The sequence below is a fragment of the Hemitrygon akajei genome, chromosome 18 (genome assembly GCF_048418815.1).
Source record: "Hemitrygon akajei chromosome 18, sHemAka1.3, whole genome shotgun sequence".
NCBI classification, from domain to species: domain Eukaryota; kingdom Metazoa; phylum Chordata; class Chondrichthyes; order Myliobatiformes; family Dasyatidae; genus Hemitrygon; species Hemitrygon akajei.
In genome coordinates, this window is record NC_133141.1 from 31,259,338 (window position 1) to 31,276,458 (window position 17,121).

Here is a 17,121-nt window from a genome sequence, read left to right on the forward strand (position 1 = left end):
TACTGTCTGCGGGTTTGGTTTTAACGCGAAGTCATTACTCGATGGTTGATTTGGGATGTATAAAGATTTTGGCATTATGAGATGATTTTTAACTCTGAGATGTAACCTTCTAGCTAACATTGATGAGAGACTCCTCAACTCTGAGATGGAACTTCCCAGGTAACACTGATGAGAATCCTCAATGCTGACTCGGGCAGTGGGAGACTGGAGTGAGTTTACGTCTCTCTCGACTCGGGCAGCGGGAGACTGGAGTGTGCTTGGGACAAACGTTACTACCACTTCTCAAGGCACACTGGCAACTGGCTGAGTGATGACTCGTGACTCGTCACTCAAGGACACAAGCCACTCTTTGTCGCACCCCCTGAAATTCCATCTCACACCCCCCGGGGGTGTGGGCACCTTAAGTTGGGAACCTCTGCTTTAAGTCCACTGGACCGTATTCTCACTCCCTTTAAATCCACTGTACCTCACTTCCCGCTCCCTTTAAACCCTCTGGGGTCCCATTTCCCGCTCCCTCTAAACCCTGCAGGGTCCCTGTTTCCCGCTCCCTTCAAGTCCACTGGATCTTATTCTCACTCCCTTTAAATCCACTGTACGAAAGGCCTGTGGGGAAGGACGACATTCTGGGCTTCTTCCTCTACCACAAGCCAGGACACGAGAAAGCTCCTGTAGTGACCACAGCTCCCCTCCCACATAGATCCCTCCTCATCCCTCTCTCAGTGCTCTCTGCTCACCACCCCTCCCTCAGTGCTCCCTCCTCACCGCCGCTCCCATGACACTCCCTCTATGCTGCCCCTCAGAGCACGGCTCACCAGCCTCAGCGCACCACCCCCCTTGACCGTCCCTCCTCTCGCCCCCTCAAACTGGAAACTCACTGTTGCAGAAAGCTTCGTCAGAATTATCACCACACTCGTCCACGCCGTTGCACCAGTTTCCAACAGGGACACACCGTCCATTCAAGCAGCGCCTGTAGCCCTTCTTACACTTGCGGTTGCCTGAAAGACACAGAACCACTGACTGCATGGGGTAAGGTCAAGCAAATTTGGTATGACAACAGCCTTCCCTCAACATTAGTAGAACAAAAGAGCTGGTCATTAACTTCAGAAAGGAGTGCAGTGTTGAGGTTGGGAGGGTTGACAGCTTCAGATTCCTTGAAGTGAACATCACAAGTAGCCTGTCCTGGTCCAGCCATGTTGAGATCGTGACTAAGAAGCTTCACTAGCATCTTTACTGCCTCAGGAGGCAAAAGGAATATGGCATATCCTTGTTGACCATTACCAATTTTTATTGATGCACCATATAAAGCACCCCACCCAGATACATCACGGCTTGGTAAGGCAACTGCTCTGCATGTGACCACAAAAACATGCAGAGAGTTGTGGACACAGCTCAGCACATTAGGAAACCAGCCTCCCCTCCATGGACTCTGTCTACACTTCTCACTGCCTCAGTGAAGCAGACAGAATAATCAAAGACTCCTCCCACCCCAGACATTCTCTCTTCTACCCCTCTCCCATCAAGCAGAAAATACAAAAGCCTGAAAGCATGTAACCACCAGGCTCAAGGACAGCTTTTCTCTTCTTCTACCTCAATGTACTGATGCAATGAAATAATCTATATGGGTGGCATGCAAAACAAACTTTTTCTCTGAACCTCAGTATATGTGATGATAATAATAAACCATTCAACCTCTGCTGGTCAGAGATGCTAACAGTCTGGATGAGAACATAGGAGGTCACGGTTTACTGCGCTTGTGGACAGTGAAAAAGATTGTTCATGGTTTCAAAGGTGATGTAGGTCAACTTGGGAAATGGGCCAAAGAACAGCAGGGGAATTTAACTCAGTAGATGAGAGTGGATGTTCACTTCAGCAAGGGCCTTCAGATGGTCCCACATGTCTGGAGGGATAGGTCTCATAGAACATGGCAGAGCTAGTTAGTTTAATTCATACTTGCCTTGGAGGTAGGAAGCAAAAGATGGTGGTCAAAGGTTGTTTCTTAGAACAGAACTGGGGACTAGTGGTGTGCTGCAGGGGTCAGGGGTCAGTGTTGGGACACTTCTTACTTGTTATTTTTATAAATGATATAGAAGTGAATGTACAAGGCTTGATCAATAAATTTGCAGATGACATGAAGATAGGAGATTTGGTTAATAATGAGGAAGTTTATTGTAGATTACAGGGGGTCTTGAACAGTTAGGGAAGTGGCCTGAGGAATGGCAAATGGATTTCAGTATAGATATTGAGCTGATGAATTTTAGAATGTCAAACCAGCGTAGGAATTACTCTATACACAGTTGGGAACTATAGAGCGTAATGGATCAAAGGGACCTTGGAGTACAAATGCATAATTCATTAAAATTTGCATCACAGGCAGACAGGGTGGTGAAAACGATGTTTGATGCCTTCATCAGTCAGAGCATTGAATGGTGGGACAATTGTATAAATCATTGGTGAAGCCGCACTGGAGTACTGTGTACTTACTGGTTTAGCCACCCTGTTATAGAAAAGATGTGGTTAAACTGGAAAGAGTACAGAGGAGATTTAAGAGGATATCGCCAAGACTAGAGGGCTTGAGTTATGGGAACATAGGAGAATGAAGGACAATCTTATAGAAATGTTTAAAATTATAAGAGGCATAGATAAGGTGTACAGTACTAGATCTTTCCTCAGGGGAGTCCAAAGCCAGGGAGCATAAACCAGTGTTTAGGATGAGAGGGGAAAGGATTTAAAAGGGACCTGAGAGGTACCTTTTCTGCCCGGAGGGTGGTCCGTATTGGAATGAGCTGGCAGAGGAAGGGGCTGAAGTAGGTACATTAACAACATTTAAAAGACACTTCGACAGGTACATGGATAGGAAAGGTTCAAAGGGATATGGGCAAGCATAGGCAAACGGGCTATAGATAGGAACATACATAGGCTTAGATGAGAATCTGGAACAGTATGGACATGTTGGGCTGAACGGTGCCACACTGCACAACTCTGTTGCAGATGGCTCACGAGGCAACTTACTGCAGAACGATGGCTTCTCGTCAGATCTGTCCTTGCAATGAGCCACTCCATCGCAGGTTAGACTGTAGTTGACACAGTCCCCATTACCACACTCAAACTCACTGTAGAGGTTGCAACTGGAATTGGGAGCTGGAAGACAGGGAGGGAAGCTGGAGATGAGGATGGAAGGAACAGGAGCACACCAGCTGAAATCCCACACCTCCAGGTTCAGGAACAGCTATTTCCCTTTAATCATTCAGTTCCTGAACCAACCAGCACAACCCTGATCACCACCTCAGTACAGCAACACTGTGATCACTTTGCACTGCAATGGATTTCATTTTTGTTCTAATTTTTTTTTTGTAAAAATTAAGTATAACTTATGTATTTCTTGTGAAAGTTACTTATTTAATGCTATGATGCTGCTGAAGGTAAGCTTTTCATTGCACCTTATTCATGTGACTGTAGCTAAGTCTGGTACAACAATTCAAATGCACAGGAACATAAGAAGCTGCAAGAGAGTAGTGGACTCTACCCAATATATCACAGGCACTTCCCTCACCACCAAAGGAGGCAAAGGAGGGTACAAGCTATAAAGGAGAGGTTGGAAAAACTTGGGCTGTTTTCTGTGGAGAGGTGGCAGTTGAGGGGAGATTTATAAAATTATGGGAGGCATATATAGGGTGAAGAGAATCTCTGGAATCTCTTTTTTTTCTTCCGGGGGTAAAATTCTCTAGAGGACAGTGCACTTAAGGTGCGAGGAGAAAAGCTGAAAGTGATATGTGGGGGGGAGGGGGATTTTCTTTTCCCATACAGAGGGGTGGGTATCTGGAATGTGCTGCCAGGGTTGGTGGTGGAGGCAGATAACGGTAAAGGGGTACTAACACAGGCACATGAATGTGCAGGGAATGGAGGGATATGGATCACATGGAGGCAGAGAGATTTAAGTGGGCACACTGATAGTTGCAACATTGTGGGCCGAAAGGACTGCTCCTGCACTGTCCTGTCAAACCCATCCTGATTTGATTTCCCAAAGAGCACCACCTCACATTTGGGTGCAAGGTGAAGTTGAGGCAGATACTAGGCAGAATTGAGGCCCAATCACCTAAACTGATGTCTGATCGATCTAAGTGCCAGGCCGATATGGAAAGGTCAGTTATAGACTGAAACATGGCAGCAGGGTCCACATCCAGAGCAACAGGGCCCAGGTCCAAGAATAAAGAACGACCCGATGTTTGGACGATTTAACGCTAGGCCAAATGGATTGAAAAGGCAAGCTGTCAGGAAGGACCAGAGAAGAGGATTGGGCCAGTTCTGCTCACTGCTCTGTTACGCTTACTCAGCTTTGCACTGAAATGAGGCTGAAGCTGTGGCCTACTTTGGCTGCTCCGGGCTTTGTCTATGGACTCATTTTTGCTCTGAATCCTACTCCCTTACTTTTATTGTTTATGGTCTTTTTTTCATGGGTTCTTGTGGTTGCCTGTAAGAAGGCAAATCTTAGGTTGTACTTTGATAATAAACATACTTTGAACTTGTTGGGTGTAAGTCTCTGACAATTCTAAGACTCATCCTTGTCATTAAGCAGTCTAAGAATTTCAGTCCACACCCTCTTTCTTTGAAACTCTGCAGAATGCAGTCTCTGTTCCCTCAATCGCCCCTTAAATGAGATTCTCCCACAGCAGGAGGCAATCATCCACATACTCACTGTCAAAACCCTTTGTGGATCTGAGATGGTCCAGTCCAGTCCTAACATGTCCTGCCATCCAGCAACACATTCATTCTCACCATTTCCAACTTATTAAGACTAAAACATCAGACAGCATTAGGCCATTCAGCCCCATCGAGTCTGCTTTGCCGTTCCATCATGGCTGATTTATTATCCCTCTCAACCCTATTCTCCTGCCTTCTCTCTGTAACCTTTGATGACCTTCCTAATCAAAAACCTATCAACCTCTGTTTAAATATACCCAAATGATTTGGCCTCCACAATCGTCTGTGGCAATGAATTCCACAGATACACCACCCTCTGGCTAAAGAAATTCCTCACCACTGTTCTAAATGGATGTCCTTCTATTCTGAGGCTATGTCCTCTAGTGACTCTCCCACTATAGGAAACATCCTCTCCTCATTCACTCTATCTAGGGCTTTCAATATTGGTAGGTTTCAATGAGACTCACTCTCAATTCTTCTAAACTCCAGTGAGCACAGGTCCTGAACCATCAAACACACCTTATCCCTGGAATCGGTGAGTTCTCTCACAAGGAATGGTCAGATAGCCTGGGATGTACCCCATGGGGTCATTCCCAGGATCATTCGTGTAAACCTCCTATGGACCCTCTCCAATGCCAGCACGTCCTTTCTTAGACAAGGGGCCCAGAACTGCTCACAATACTCCAAATGCAGTCTAACAAATGCCTTATAAAGCCTCAGCACTACATCCTTGCTTTTTAATTCTAGTCCTCTCAAAATGAATGCTAACATTGCATTTACCTTCCTCACCACCAACTCAACCTGCAAGTTAACATTTAGGGAATCCTGCACAAGAACTCCCAAGTCCCTTTGCACTTCTGATTTTTGAATCTGCTATCCATTTAGAAAATAGTCCTTCTACCAAAGCGCATGACCATACACTTACTGACATTGTATTCCATCTCCCACTTCTTTACCCATTCTCCTAACCTGTCCAAGTCTTTCTGCAGACTCCCTGCTTCCTCACTACCTGCCCCTTCATTAATCTTTGTATCACCCACAAACCTGTCAACAAAGCCATGAATTCTGTTGTTCAGATTGTTAACATATAACATGAAAAGTAGACGACGCAACTTAGCGTGCTTCACAAATGTGGTCTCACCAGCTTTCCCACTCGAGTCTGGTAAAACTTCTTTGAACTGCTCCCAAAACAGCAATATCCATCCTTGAACAAGGAGACCAGCACAAAGTCAGGTGCACAAGTCCACATGTGCACAGGGTGCGATTAAAAAACTTAACTTGCAGCAGCATCAGATACACAACATTCACAAGGAAAAGATGAATTACACATAAATTACACAGGTTAGTTCCAGATATGGGTCCTGTTAACCTTCTGCAAACTGCTCCCAACACATCAATGTCCTTCCCTGAAAGAGAGGATACTGTCCACGCCACCACAGGTGTGGTCCCACTAACCAGTCCATCAAATGAAGGTGTGCAGAGGGAGGCCCAGAGCTCAAGGACCCAGGAGGAGTCAAGGAGAGAGAAAGAAAAGAGGGAGGAGAGAGAGAGAGAAAGAGGAAAGAGAGAAAGGAGAGGAAAGATAGCAGAGAGAGAGAGAGAGAGAGAGAGGGTGGGGAGAGAGAAAGAGAAGGAAGGAGAGAAAAGAAGGGAGGGAAGATGGGGAAGAGGGGGAGAGAGGGAGAGTGAGGGGAGGAGAAAGAGGGGAGGAGAACGCGAAGGAGGAGGACAGAGGGTGTGAGGGGAGGGAAGAGGGAGAGTGGGGGAGAGGGGAGAGAGTGAGGGGGAGGACGGAGAGAGTGAAAGGGGGGGAGAGAGAGAAAAGGGGGGGAGAGAGAGAAAAGGGGGGGGAGAGAGAGAAAAGGGGGGGAGAGAGAGAAAAGGGGGGGGAGAGAGAGAAAAGGGGGGGAGAGAGCAAAGGGGGGAGAGAGCAAAGGGGGGAGAGAGCAAAGGGGGGAGAGAGCAAAGGGGGGAGAGAGCAAAGGGGGGAGAGAGCAAAGGGGGGAGAGAGCAAAGGGGGGAGAGAGCAAAGGGGGAGAGAGAGAGAAAAGGGGGGAGAGAGAAAAGGGGGGAGAGAGAAAAGGGGGGAGAGAGCAAAGGGGGAGAGAGCAAAGGGGGAGAGAGAGAAAAGGGGGGAGAGAGAAAAGGGGGGAGAGAGAAAAGGGGGGAGAGAGAAAAGGGGGGAGAGAGAAAAGGGGGAGAGAGAAAAGGGGGGAGAGAGAAAAGGGGGGAGAGAGAAAAGGGGGAGAGAGAAAAGGGGGGAGAGAGCAAAGGGGGGAGAGAGAAAAAGGGGGGGAGAGAGAAAAGGGGGGAGAGAGAAAAGGGGGGAGAGAGAAAAGGGGGGAGAGAGAAAAGGGGGAGAGAGAAAAGGGGGGGAGAGAGAGAAAAGGGGGGAGAGAGAGAAAAGGGGGGAGAGAGAGAAAAGGGGGGGAGAGAGAGAAAAGGGGGGAGAGAGAGAAAAGGGGGGAGAGAGAGAAAAGGGGGGGAGAGAGAGAAAAGGGGGAGAGAGAGAAAAGGGGGGAGAGAGAGAAAAGGGGGGAGAGAGAGAAAAGGGGGGAGAGAGAGAAAAGGGGGAGAGAGAGAAAAGGGGGAGAGAGAGAAAAGGGGGGAGAGAGAGAAAAGGGGGGAGAGAGAGAAAAGGGGGGAGAAAGAAAAGGGGGGAGAGAGAGAAAAGGGGGGAGAGAGAAAAGGGGGGAGAGAGAGAAAAGGGGGGAGAGAGAGAAAAGGGGGGAGAGAGAGAAAAGGGGGGAGAGAGAGAAAAGGGGGGAGAGAGAGAAAAGGGGGGAGAGAGAGAAAAGGGGGGAGAGAGAGAAAAGGGGGGAGAGAGAGAAAAGGGGGGGAGAGAGAGAAAAGGGGGGAGAGAGAGAAAAGGGGGGGAGAGAGAGAAAAGGGGGGAGAGAGAGAAAAGGGGGGAGAGAGAGAAAAGGGGGGAGAGAGAGAAAAGGGGGGAGAGAGAGAAAAGGGGGGAGAGAGAGAAAAGGGGGGAGAGAGAGAAAAGGGGGGAGAGAGAGAAAAGGGGGGAGAGAGAAAAGGGGGGGAGAGAGAAAAGGGGGGGAGAGAGAGAAAAGGGGGGAGAGAGAGAAAAGGGGGGAGAGAGAGAAAAGGGGGGAGAGAGAGAAAAGGGGGGAGAGAGAGAAAAGGGGGGAGAGAGAGAAAAGGGGGGAGAGAGAGAAAAGGGGGGAGAGAGAGAAAAGGGGGGGAGAGAGAGAAAAGGGGGGAGAGAGAGAAAAGGGGGGAGAGAGAGAAAAGGGGGGAGAGAGAGAAAAGGGGGGAGAGAGAGAAAAGGGGGGAGAGAGAGAAAAGGGGGGAGAGAGAGAAAAGGGGGGAGAGAGAAAAGGGGGGGAGAGAGAGAAAAGGGGGGAGAGAGAGAAAAGGGGGGAGAGAGAGAAAAGGGGGGAGAGAGAGAAAAGGGGGGAGAGAGAAAAGGGGGGAGAGAGAGAAAAGGGGGAGAGAGAGAAAAGGGGGAGAGAGAGAAAAGGGGGAGAGAGAGAAAAGGGGGAGAGAGAGAGAAAAGGGGGAGAGAGAGAAAAGGGGAGGAGACAGCGAGGGAGGTGGAGAAAATGTGTGAGGAGAAGGGGGAGAGCGCGAGAGCGAGGGAGAGGGGACAAAGAGTGAGTGGGAGAGGGGGAGTGAGGGGTATTGCAGAGAGTGTGAGTGAGGAGAGAGAGGGGGAGGAGCAGAAAAGGCAAGAGGAGAGGGGGAGGGGAAGAGAGAGGGCGAGGTGTAGAGCGGAGAGGGAAGTTCACCAAAATGGGGAGGGTTGTGTGGGGCAAGAGCGGGTTACAAAGACAGAAAGATGTTTATGGAGGACATAGGGTATCATATTGACATGCCTCCCATCAGCGGGAAGAGGGGGTTTAAAGGGTGTGGAGAACAGGGTCCCAGTGGGTTTAAAGGGAGAGAAATGAGGTCTGTTGCATTTAGAGAGAAACGGGGACCACTGGGTTTAAATGGAGAGAGAAATGGGGTCTGTTAGGTTTACAGAGAGAGTGAAAAACGGGGTCCACTGGGTTTAAAGTGAGAGAGAAATTGCATTCATTGGGTTTAAAAGAGAAAAAAAACAGGGTCAGTTGGGTTTAAAGAAAGAGAGAAATGGGGGTCCCTTGGGTTTAAAGTGAGAGAGACAAGAGGTCCACTGAATTTAAAGAGAGAAAGAAACGATACTGTTGGATTTAAAGACAGAGAGAAACAGAGTCCAGTGGGTTTAAAGGGAGAGAGAAATAGGGTCCGTTGGATTTAAAGTGAGAGAGAGAAGCATTTAAAGAGTTTGGGAAATGACACCCCAGTAGAGTTAAAGAGAATGGGAAGGGGGACAGTGGAGCTCACCACTGCAAGTGAAGTCATTCAAGAGGGTCCGATCACCACGGCAAGCACACTTGACCCGTCCCTCTGCCGTGAGAAGGCACAGATCCTGGCAGCCTCCGTTGAAGACCTTACACGGTGACAGGTTGCCTGCGGAGAGAGAGGAAAGACATAAATAAATCATCATGGACCACTGCTGTCAGACTTGTGAACCAATCACATCCCCTTTCCTGTGGGTCTACCACACTCCAAAACCCTTACAACATCGAAAAAGTCCCATCAGCTCATCTTGTGTGTGCTAATACCTACACACCCCGGACGATTTCTCTTCTCCTCCGTCCCATCCGATAGATGATACTAAACTCTGAAAGCACATACCACCAGGCTCAAGGACTGCTTCTACCACACTGTTATAAAGACTACTGTATGAGCTCTTGACTTCACAATCTACCTCATCATGGCCCTTGCACCTTACTGTCTGCCTGCACTACACTGTATAGTGATTTGATTTATTTGAACCATACGCAAGACAAAAATAAACCAATTTACATTTGAACTGACCACTGGGCAAGGTGAGATCCCCCTGCCCTTCACTCACAGTTGTTGGTGTCATTTGCCACAGCGACAATTCCCATGGGCTGCTGGGGGATGTCTGCCCGCAGGACACGGAGATCTCCGCCAGTGTACTTGTCAGCACGCAGCACTGCTCTGCGCACCCAGTCTGTCCAGAAGATGAAGTTGCCATACACTGCCAGGCCGAAGGAATGGACCGGCTCAGACTTCAGGATCACCTGGGGGGTGGGGAGGGAGAAAAGACAGAGGCAGTAAATTAGCATGCAGGCAGGGATACAAGCACGTGCACAAAAATATGCTTTTGAATGTGCACACACACACATACAGACAAATGTAGAGAGGGGGAAGAGAGGAGGAGGCAGAGAAGGAGAGAGAGACACATACAGAGACTGACACAGAAACAGGGACAGACAAGAACACAGACACACAGGTATGGCAATTCAAATGTGCAGGAACATGAAAAGCTGTACACAGCAGAGAAGTCTATCCGGACACACTGCACCCACACATAAACCAACCGGCCATAATCACTACTGTGACCACTTCACACTAAAATGGACTTTCACTTTGTTCCATTTGTATTCTATCTTGTAAAAATTGTCTATTGTTTGTTTAATCTATGTTTCTTTGTGAGTGTTGTGTTTCTGATGCTCTGTGCCTGTGATGCTGCTGTAGGTAAGTTTTTCATTGCACCTGTACACACAGGGACTTGTACAGGTGACAGTAAATTCAACTCTGACTCATGAGCACCCGTGACATGTCCTTGAGCATCCAACAGTATAGTCGAGTTTGACACCGAAAAACAGACCTGTGTGATACACACAGATGCACTCACGAAGACATGCATACACACACTTCCACAAATTTCAGAATGCAGAGTCCTTTCAGCCTTATTAGATTCATGCCAACCCATCTACACTGATAATGCAGCATTACCTAATATTCTCATCAACTGCCCGCCCCCACAGCCGATGAAGCCACAACCAGAGCATTTGTGGGAAACCCACATTATCACAGGAAAAATCTGCAGACCCCACACACACAGTGACAGAGGTCAGGATCAGACCCAGAGGAGGTAGGGAATGGGGGTGGAGAGAGGAGAAGGGAGACAGGAAGGTGGGTGAGGGGCTGGAGAGGAGAGTGGTGGAGACACCTACCTTCCTATTGGAGCCGTCATACTCGCATCGCTCAATCTTGTCAAGTGTAGCATCAGAGAAGTAGAGTTTCTCGGACGGGTGGTCAATGGCGAGGCCATTGGGGGTGCGGATGTCCGTGCCAATGATGACTGATACACTGGCGCCGCTGAGTGTGGCTCTCATAATGCTAGGGTACTGCTCATTCCAGTTCGTCCAGAACATCAGGCTGGGGTTGGGGAGAGAGATGGTGTAAAGAGGGGGTGTAGTTAAGTGGGAGAGAAGAGGGCAGAGAAGGGGGATAAGAGAGACGGGGTAAGAAAGAGAGGGGACAAGGGGAAGAGTTGGGGGAAAGAGAGGGTTAGAGCAAGGGAAGGGGGGAAGGGGGAGAGAGAGAGATGAACCGAGGGGAGAAGAGGAGAAAGGGAGTGGAGAGGGAAAGTGGTTGAGAAACCTGTTAACAGCTGTCCCAGTAACCTCAGCCTTCCAGAGCAGAATGAACAACATCCCTATCCACAGCCCACTTGAAGACAAAAATGGAGTGAGGACTGGAATGACCTCAACCTCAATACAGGGAGGTGCAGGCTGGAGAATGTCTGAAGCATGCTCACCAGCCCCCACTCCCTCGACATCAAGACACTGGTGGTCTGAAGCTCATCCCTCTACTCCAACCTTAACTCCTGAAGGGTCTCTCCCCACCCATTCATCCACTCATAACCCCATGACCTTGAAACACTGAGGGGGGGGGGGGGGAGTTCTGAAGGACCTCCCTCCCATTCCCCACTCCTAACCCCATTGCTTCCATCACCTCATCTCCCCCTCAACTCACAGCCATCCCCTTACTTGAGGCACTCACAGAGGAGGAACGACTTTGACCTCAACAAACAGATTGGAGAGGGCCTGCAGGATCCCGTATCCCCTCTGTCACCACCCCGTTACCTCCTCCTCCTCTCAGGTCTTCCCACCACTCCCCTGACACCCCCCTATCACTTAATTGAGCACGAAACACCACAATCTTGAGACATAGAGAAACAGGCTACCGAGGGCTTGAAGGACCTTCCATCAGCCACTCTGTTCCCCCTACCCATTGGGTCTGCCCTACCCCTCAACTCCATCCACTTTCAGCTGCATCACTCGAGGTACTTGTCAAGGATGAAGAACCTTGACCTCAAGACACAGAACAACAGGCTGCAGAGTCTGGAGGATATTCCCTCCATCCCTACCCCCCGGGTCTCACCCCACCTGACAACCACCGCCCACCTCCTTACTTGAGGCACTCGTCGAGGACAAAGGCGCGAGGGTGATCCTCGCCAGACATGGTGACCACGGTCTCACGGTCGAAGGCTCCGGGCCGGCTCTGGTCCACACTGTGTCGGCTGATGGTGGAGGTGGTGTAGCTGGTCCAGTACAGTGTGTCCCAGGCCCGATGGTAGGCCAGACCCTCCACCGAGCCCACATCTGTAGGGAAGGTGGAGAGGAGACATTGGCTCAAACACAGAGAAAGAGCCCAGTCACCAGCCCAGCCCAGGACCGCTGTCTATCCAGCAACTGCGCACTGCCCTCCCAATCCCTCAGGGTGAATGTGGGTGAGTAGTAGAATCCTGGTGTGTGTGTGGGATGATTTGGGGGAATGGAATGGGATCAGTGTGAGTGTGTCTTCAATCATATCTATTTGAAATGTGTGTGCGCACGCGCGTGCATGGGTTTGCCTGTACCTATGCATTGTGAGTACGTACCTTGTGTCCACATCTTGAGTGCCTGTGTGTGTGTGCCTGATGCACGCACATATGTCTGTGTGCACATGGTGTGTGGTACATGTCTGTATGTGCATGTGTCAGGGGAAGGTTAAACTGTTCTGGGGGAAGAGGAAAACAGGAGCAGGAATTCCACAGTGCACAGCAAGGCCCTGGGGAGTGTTGTCACACTGTGGAGAAGATTTACGAAGATATTGCAGGGACTTGAGGAGACTGAGATGTTGGTCAGATTAGGAGTGCAAGAGATTGAGGAGCTATCTTATAGAGGTGTATAAAATCACAAGGTGCACAAGTAGGGTTGGGGAATCAAAACCCAAAGGGTGCAGGTTCAAGGTGAGAGAGGAGAGATTTAATAGGAACCTGAGGGTCAACGTCTTGACCCAGAGGCAAGTCTGTATATGGAACAAGCTGCCAGAGGAAGTGATTGAGGCAGGTATATTAACAACATTTAAAAGTTACTTGGACAGGTACACGGATAGGAAAGGGTTAGAGGGATATGGGACAAATGGGACAAGCTTGGATGGGAACCTTGGTCAACATGGACTAGTTGGGCTGAAGGGCCTGCTTTCCTACTATGTCACTCTCTGACCCCTGGTGTGTGTATCCAAGCCTCAATAGTGTTCCCAAGACACATCACACCACTTGTGTGGGTATCCTCTGATATAACCACCCCCTTTCCCTCCCTCCCCTTGGGCACTCACTGTCAACAAGGTCTTCCCTCCCTCGACCCATGCCACTGCCAGGAACTCACTGTTGACGAAGGTCCTCCTCTCCACTCCCTCACTCACACCCCTTGAGAACTCACTGTCAATGGTAGTCCTCCCTCCCCATCACCAGGCCCACCCTCTCCACCTGCTGCAGGGAACTCACTGTCCACGATGGTCTTCCTCCCTGAGCCATCGTCGCTGACCTGCTGGATGTTGCCAAAGTGGATGTCGCTGAAGAAGATGCGATTGCCTCCCTTGGGGCCCCGGCCATAGTCAAATGCTAGGGCGATGACGTTCTTCATGTAGTCCAGGTCCTCAAAGGGCTTCACGGGCGAGTTGAGGTTAGTCTCGTCCGACAGGTGGATGCTCTTCAGGATGGTCCGCTCGGAGTAAAGGAGGTAGCCGTCATAGTCTCGGCAGTTGGCACCATCCTCTGAGAGCATGCCATGGGCACAGGCACAGGTCCGCAGCCCGTTGCCCCGGTACAAGCAAAGCTGCGCACAGCCACCGTTGTTCTGGGCGCAGATGTTGGTCCCTGTCAGAGGTGGAGGAGGAGAAGCAGGTGAGAGGTGGAGGAGGAGGAGCAGGTGGAGGGAAATAAGGGTTCATGAGTCTGAGGACAGAACAGTGCATGGCACTCCCTTCTCCCTGCCCCTTCCACTGCGCAGTGCTTGCTCACTGCCCCCCACCCCACAGCACGGCATTACCAGCTCACCGTCCCTCCCACAATGCTCTCTCACCATCCCACCCACAGCACTCCTCATCACCCCTCCCACAGCGCTCTCTCCTCACCACACCTACTACAGCACGGCGCTCTCTCAACACCCTTCCCACAGCGAGATGAGGAAAAGTGAGACAGGAGCACCACGCTGCAAGAGGGGCATGAGGAGAGCCAAATCCCACACCATACCAACAGTTCAAACAAAAGCCAACACAAAAAGAGAGAACAGCTTCTCACCCTTCTGCCTCTCTCTGTTGAACACCTTCACGTCTTTTAGTTGCACACCGACCCCCGTTCTCAATGAAACACATTCTGTCGCATTATCCTTCTGACCACGCTTGATGGATCCATTGGCGTGGGTCCTATCCAAAAGACAACAAGATAGTAACTTAAATTTCTGGTTTTCTACACTTCCTGGGAACCCTGTAAGTACCAACACTCTCCCCGGGACCCCTCTCAATACCGACACACTCCCCAGGACTCCTGTAAATACAACACACTCCCTAGTATGGTCCGTAAATACCAATAAACTGCCCGGGGAGCCTCTGTAAATAAGACCATAAAACATAGAAGCAGAATTAGGCCATTGAGTCTGCTCCACCATTCCATCATGTCTGATCCCAGATCCCATTCAACCCCATACACCTGCCCTCTCACCATATCCTTTGATGCCCTGACCGATCAGGAAACTATCAACTTCTGCCTTAAATATACACACGGATTTGACCTCCACCGCAGTCTCTAGCAGAGCATTCCACAGATTTAATACTCTCTGGCTAAAAAATTCCTCCTTATCTCTGTTCTAAAGGGTCGCCCCTCAATTTTGAGGCTGTGCCCTCTAGTTCTGGATACTTTCACCATAGGAAACATCCTCTCCACATTCACCCTATCTAGTCCTTTCAACTTTCGGTAGGTTTCAACGAGATCCCCATGCATTCCTCTAAATTCCAGTGAGTACAGGCCCAAAGCTGCCAAATGCCCTTCATTCCCAGAATCATACTCATGAACCTCCTTTGGATTATCTCCAATGATAACACATCCTTTCTAAGATATGGAGCCCAAAACTGTTGACGATAATCTAAGTGCAGCCTGACCAGTGTCTTATAAAGGCTCAGCAATATCTCCTTGCTTTTATATTCTATTCCCCTTGAAATAAATGCCAACATTGCATTTGCCTTCTTTACCACAGACTCTACCTGTAAATTAACCTTCTGGGAGTCTTGCACAAGGACTCCCAAGTCCCCCTGCACCTCTGATGTTTGAACCTTCTCCCTATTTAGGTAATAGCCCCCACTACTGTTCCTTTTACAAAAATGCATTATCATGTATTTCCCAACACTGTATTCCATCTGTCACACTTTGCTCATTCTTCCAATTTGTCTAAGTCCTGCTGCAGTTGCATTTCTTCCTCAGCACTACCTACCCCTCCACCTACCTTCGTATCATCCACAAACTTTGCCAGAAAGCCATCAATTCCATTATCCAAATCATTGACAAACAATGGGAAAAGTAGCAGTCCCAATACTGACCCCTGAGGACACCATTAGTTACTGGCAGCTAACCAGAAAAGGCCCCCTTTATTCCCTCTCACTGCCTTCTGCCTGTCAGTCATTCCTCTATCCATGCCAGTATCTTTCAAGTAACACCATAGGATTTCACCTTGCTAAGCAGCCTCATGTGTAGCACCTTATCAAACACCTTCTGAAAATCCAAGTAAATTATATCCACTGTCTCTCCTTTGTCCATCCTGCTTGTTACTTCCCCAAAGAACTCTAACAGATTGTCAGCAAGATTTCCCTTTACAGAAACCATGCTGTCTTTGACTTATTTTATCATTAGTCTCCAAGTACCATGAAACTTCATCTTTAATAATAGACTATTATTAATCCTCATCCTTAATAATGGCCCATAATTTCCTTTCTTTTGCCTTCCTCTCTTCTTAAAGAGTGGAGGGACATTTGCAATCTTCCAGTCCTCCAGGACCATGCCAGAATCAAGTGATTCTTGAAAGATCATGCCCAATGCATCCATTATCTCTTCAGCAACCTCTCTCAGGACTCTGGGATGTGGTTCATCTGGATCAAGTGACTTATCCACCTTAAGACCTTTTAGTTTGCCAAGCACGTTTTCCTTCGTAATAGCAATGGCACTCACTCCTGCTCCCTGACACTCACAGACCTCTGGCACATTGCTAGTGTCTTCCACAGTGAAGACTAATGCAAAGTACCCATTACGTTCATCTGCCATTTCTTTGTCCCTCTCTCTCTCAAATTGCAGTATGAATTCAATTATATTATAATCACTGCCTCCTATCGGTTCCTTTACATTAACCTCCTGTAACACAATCCCAGAAATCATTGCTAATACTGACACACTTCCCTGGAAACCTTCTGTGAATATGCTCTCTTGTTTTAGACTGCTCGACACTCGGAGAAAAAGATTGACACCATCGACCTCATTTCTGCCCCTCATGATTTTATAAACTTCTTATCAGGTCACCCCTCAGCCCCCTTCACTCCAGAGAAAAGAGTCCCAACCTTCCCAGACTCTCATTCTAATTCAAGACCTCCAAGTCCCAGCAACGTGCTGGTAAATCCTTTCTGCCCCCCTCTCCAGCTCTATCTTCCTCTCCACTATCACATTTTTAAAAGGTGAACAAACCCATGAACACTACCTTGCTATTACTTTTTCTTTCTTTCCAATAGTTATTTATCTTTGTATTTTATAGCAATTGCGTGTCTTTGCACCATACTGTGTCATGAAACAGATTTCAAATTGTCTAAGGCAATGATAAAATATCGGATGCACATCCTTCCTACAGATGGACAACCAGTGCTTCAATTACCTGTCGCTCCAGTAGATGTAATCTTCAAAGACAGACACAGCAAACATATCCATGTTGTTGCTGGAGAGAATGGCCTCTCTGTTCTTGCCCGTCTCCAGGTCAATTCGTTCTATCTTGTCTGTGCGTGCATCACACCAATAAAGCTTACCCTCCTGGGATTGGGGGGAGAGGAGAACAAATGAAAGGAGATCACACAACCAACAGCTGTTCAGTCATAGAGCACTGAAACCAGTCCTTTGGCCCAACCCATTTATGCCCACCAAGATTCCCATGTTAGCCGATTCCATTTCCCCGCATTCTAAACCTTTCCTATCCATGTACCTGTCCAAGTGTCTTTTAAATGTTGTTAATATATCTGTCTTGACCACTTCTACTGGCAGCTCGTTCA

General features: G+C 48.7%; 1 protein-coding gene across 1 annotated transcript in view; it reads right to left on the reverse strand.

Moving 5' to 3' along the window:
* Positions 1-17,121, reverse strand: part of LOC140741643 (low-density lipoprotein receptor-related protein 1-like) — a 561,364-nt gene that overhangs the window by 390,978 nt on the left and 153,265 nt on the right. Inside the window, 9 exon segments of the mRNA XM_073071927.1 lie at positions 876-995; positions 3,010-3,138; positions 9,025-9,150; positions 9,599-9,791; positions 10,731-10,935; positions 11,975-12,164; positions 13,331-13,702; positions 14,126-14,250; positions 16,734-16,885. Coding sequence (XP_072928028.1) covers positions 876-995; positions 3,010-3,138; positions 9,025-9,150; positions 9,599-9,791; positions 10,731-10,935; positions 11,975-12,164; positions 13,331-13,702; positions 14,126-14,250; positions 16,734-16,885 — 1,612 coding nt within the window.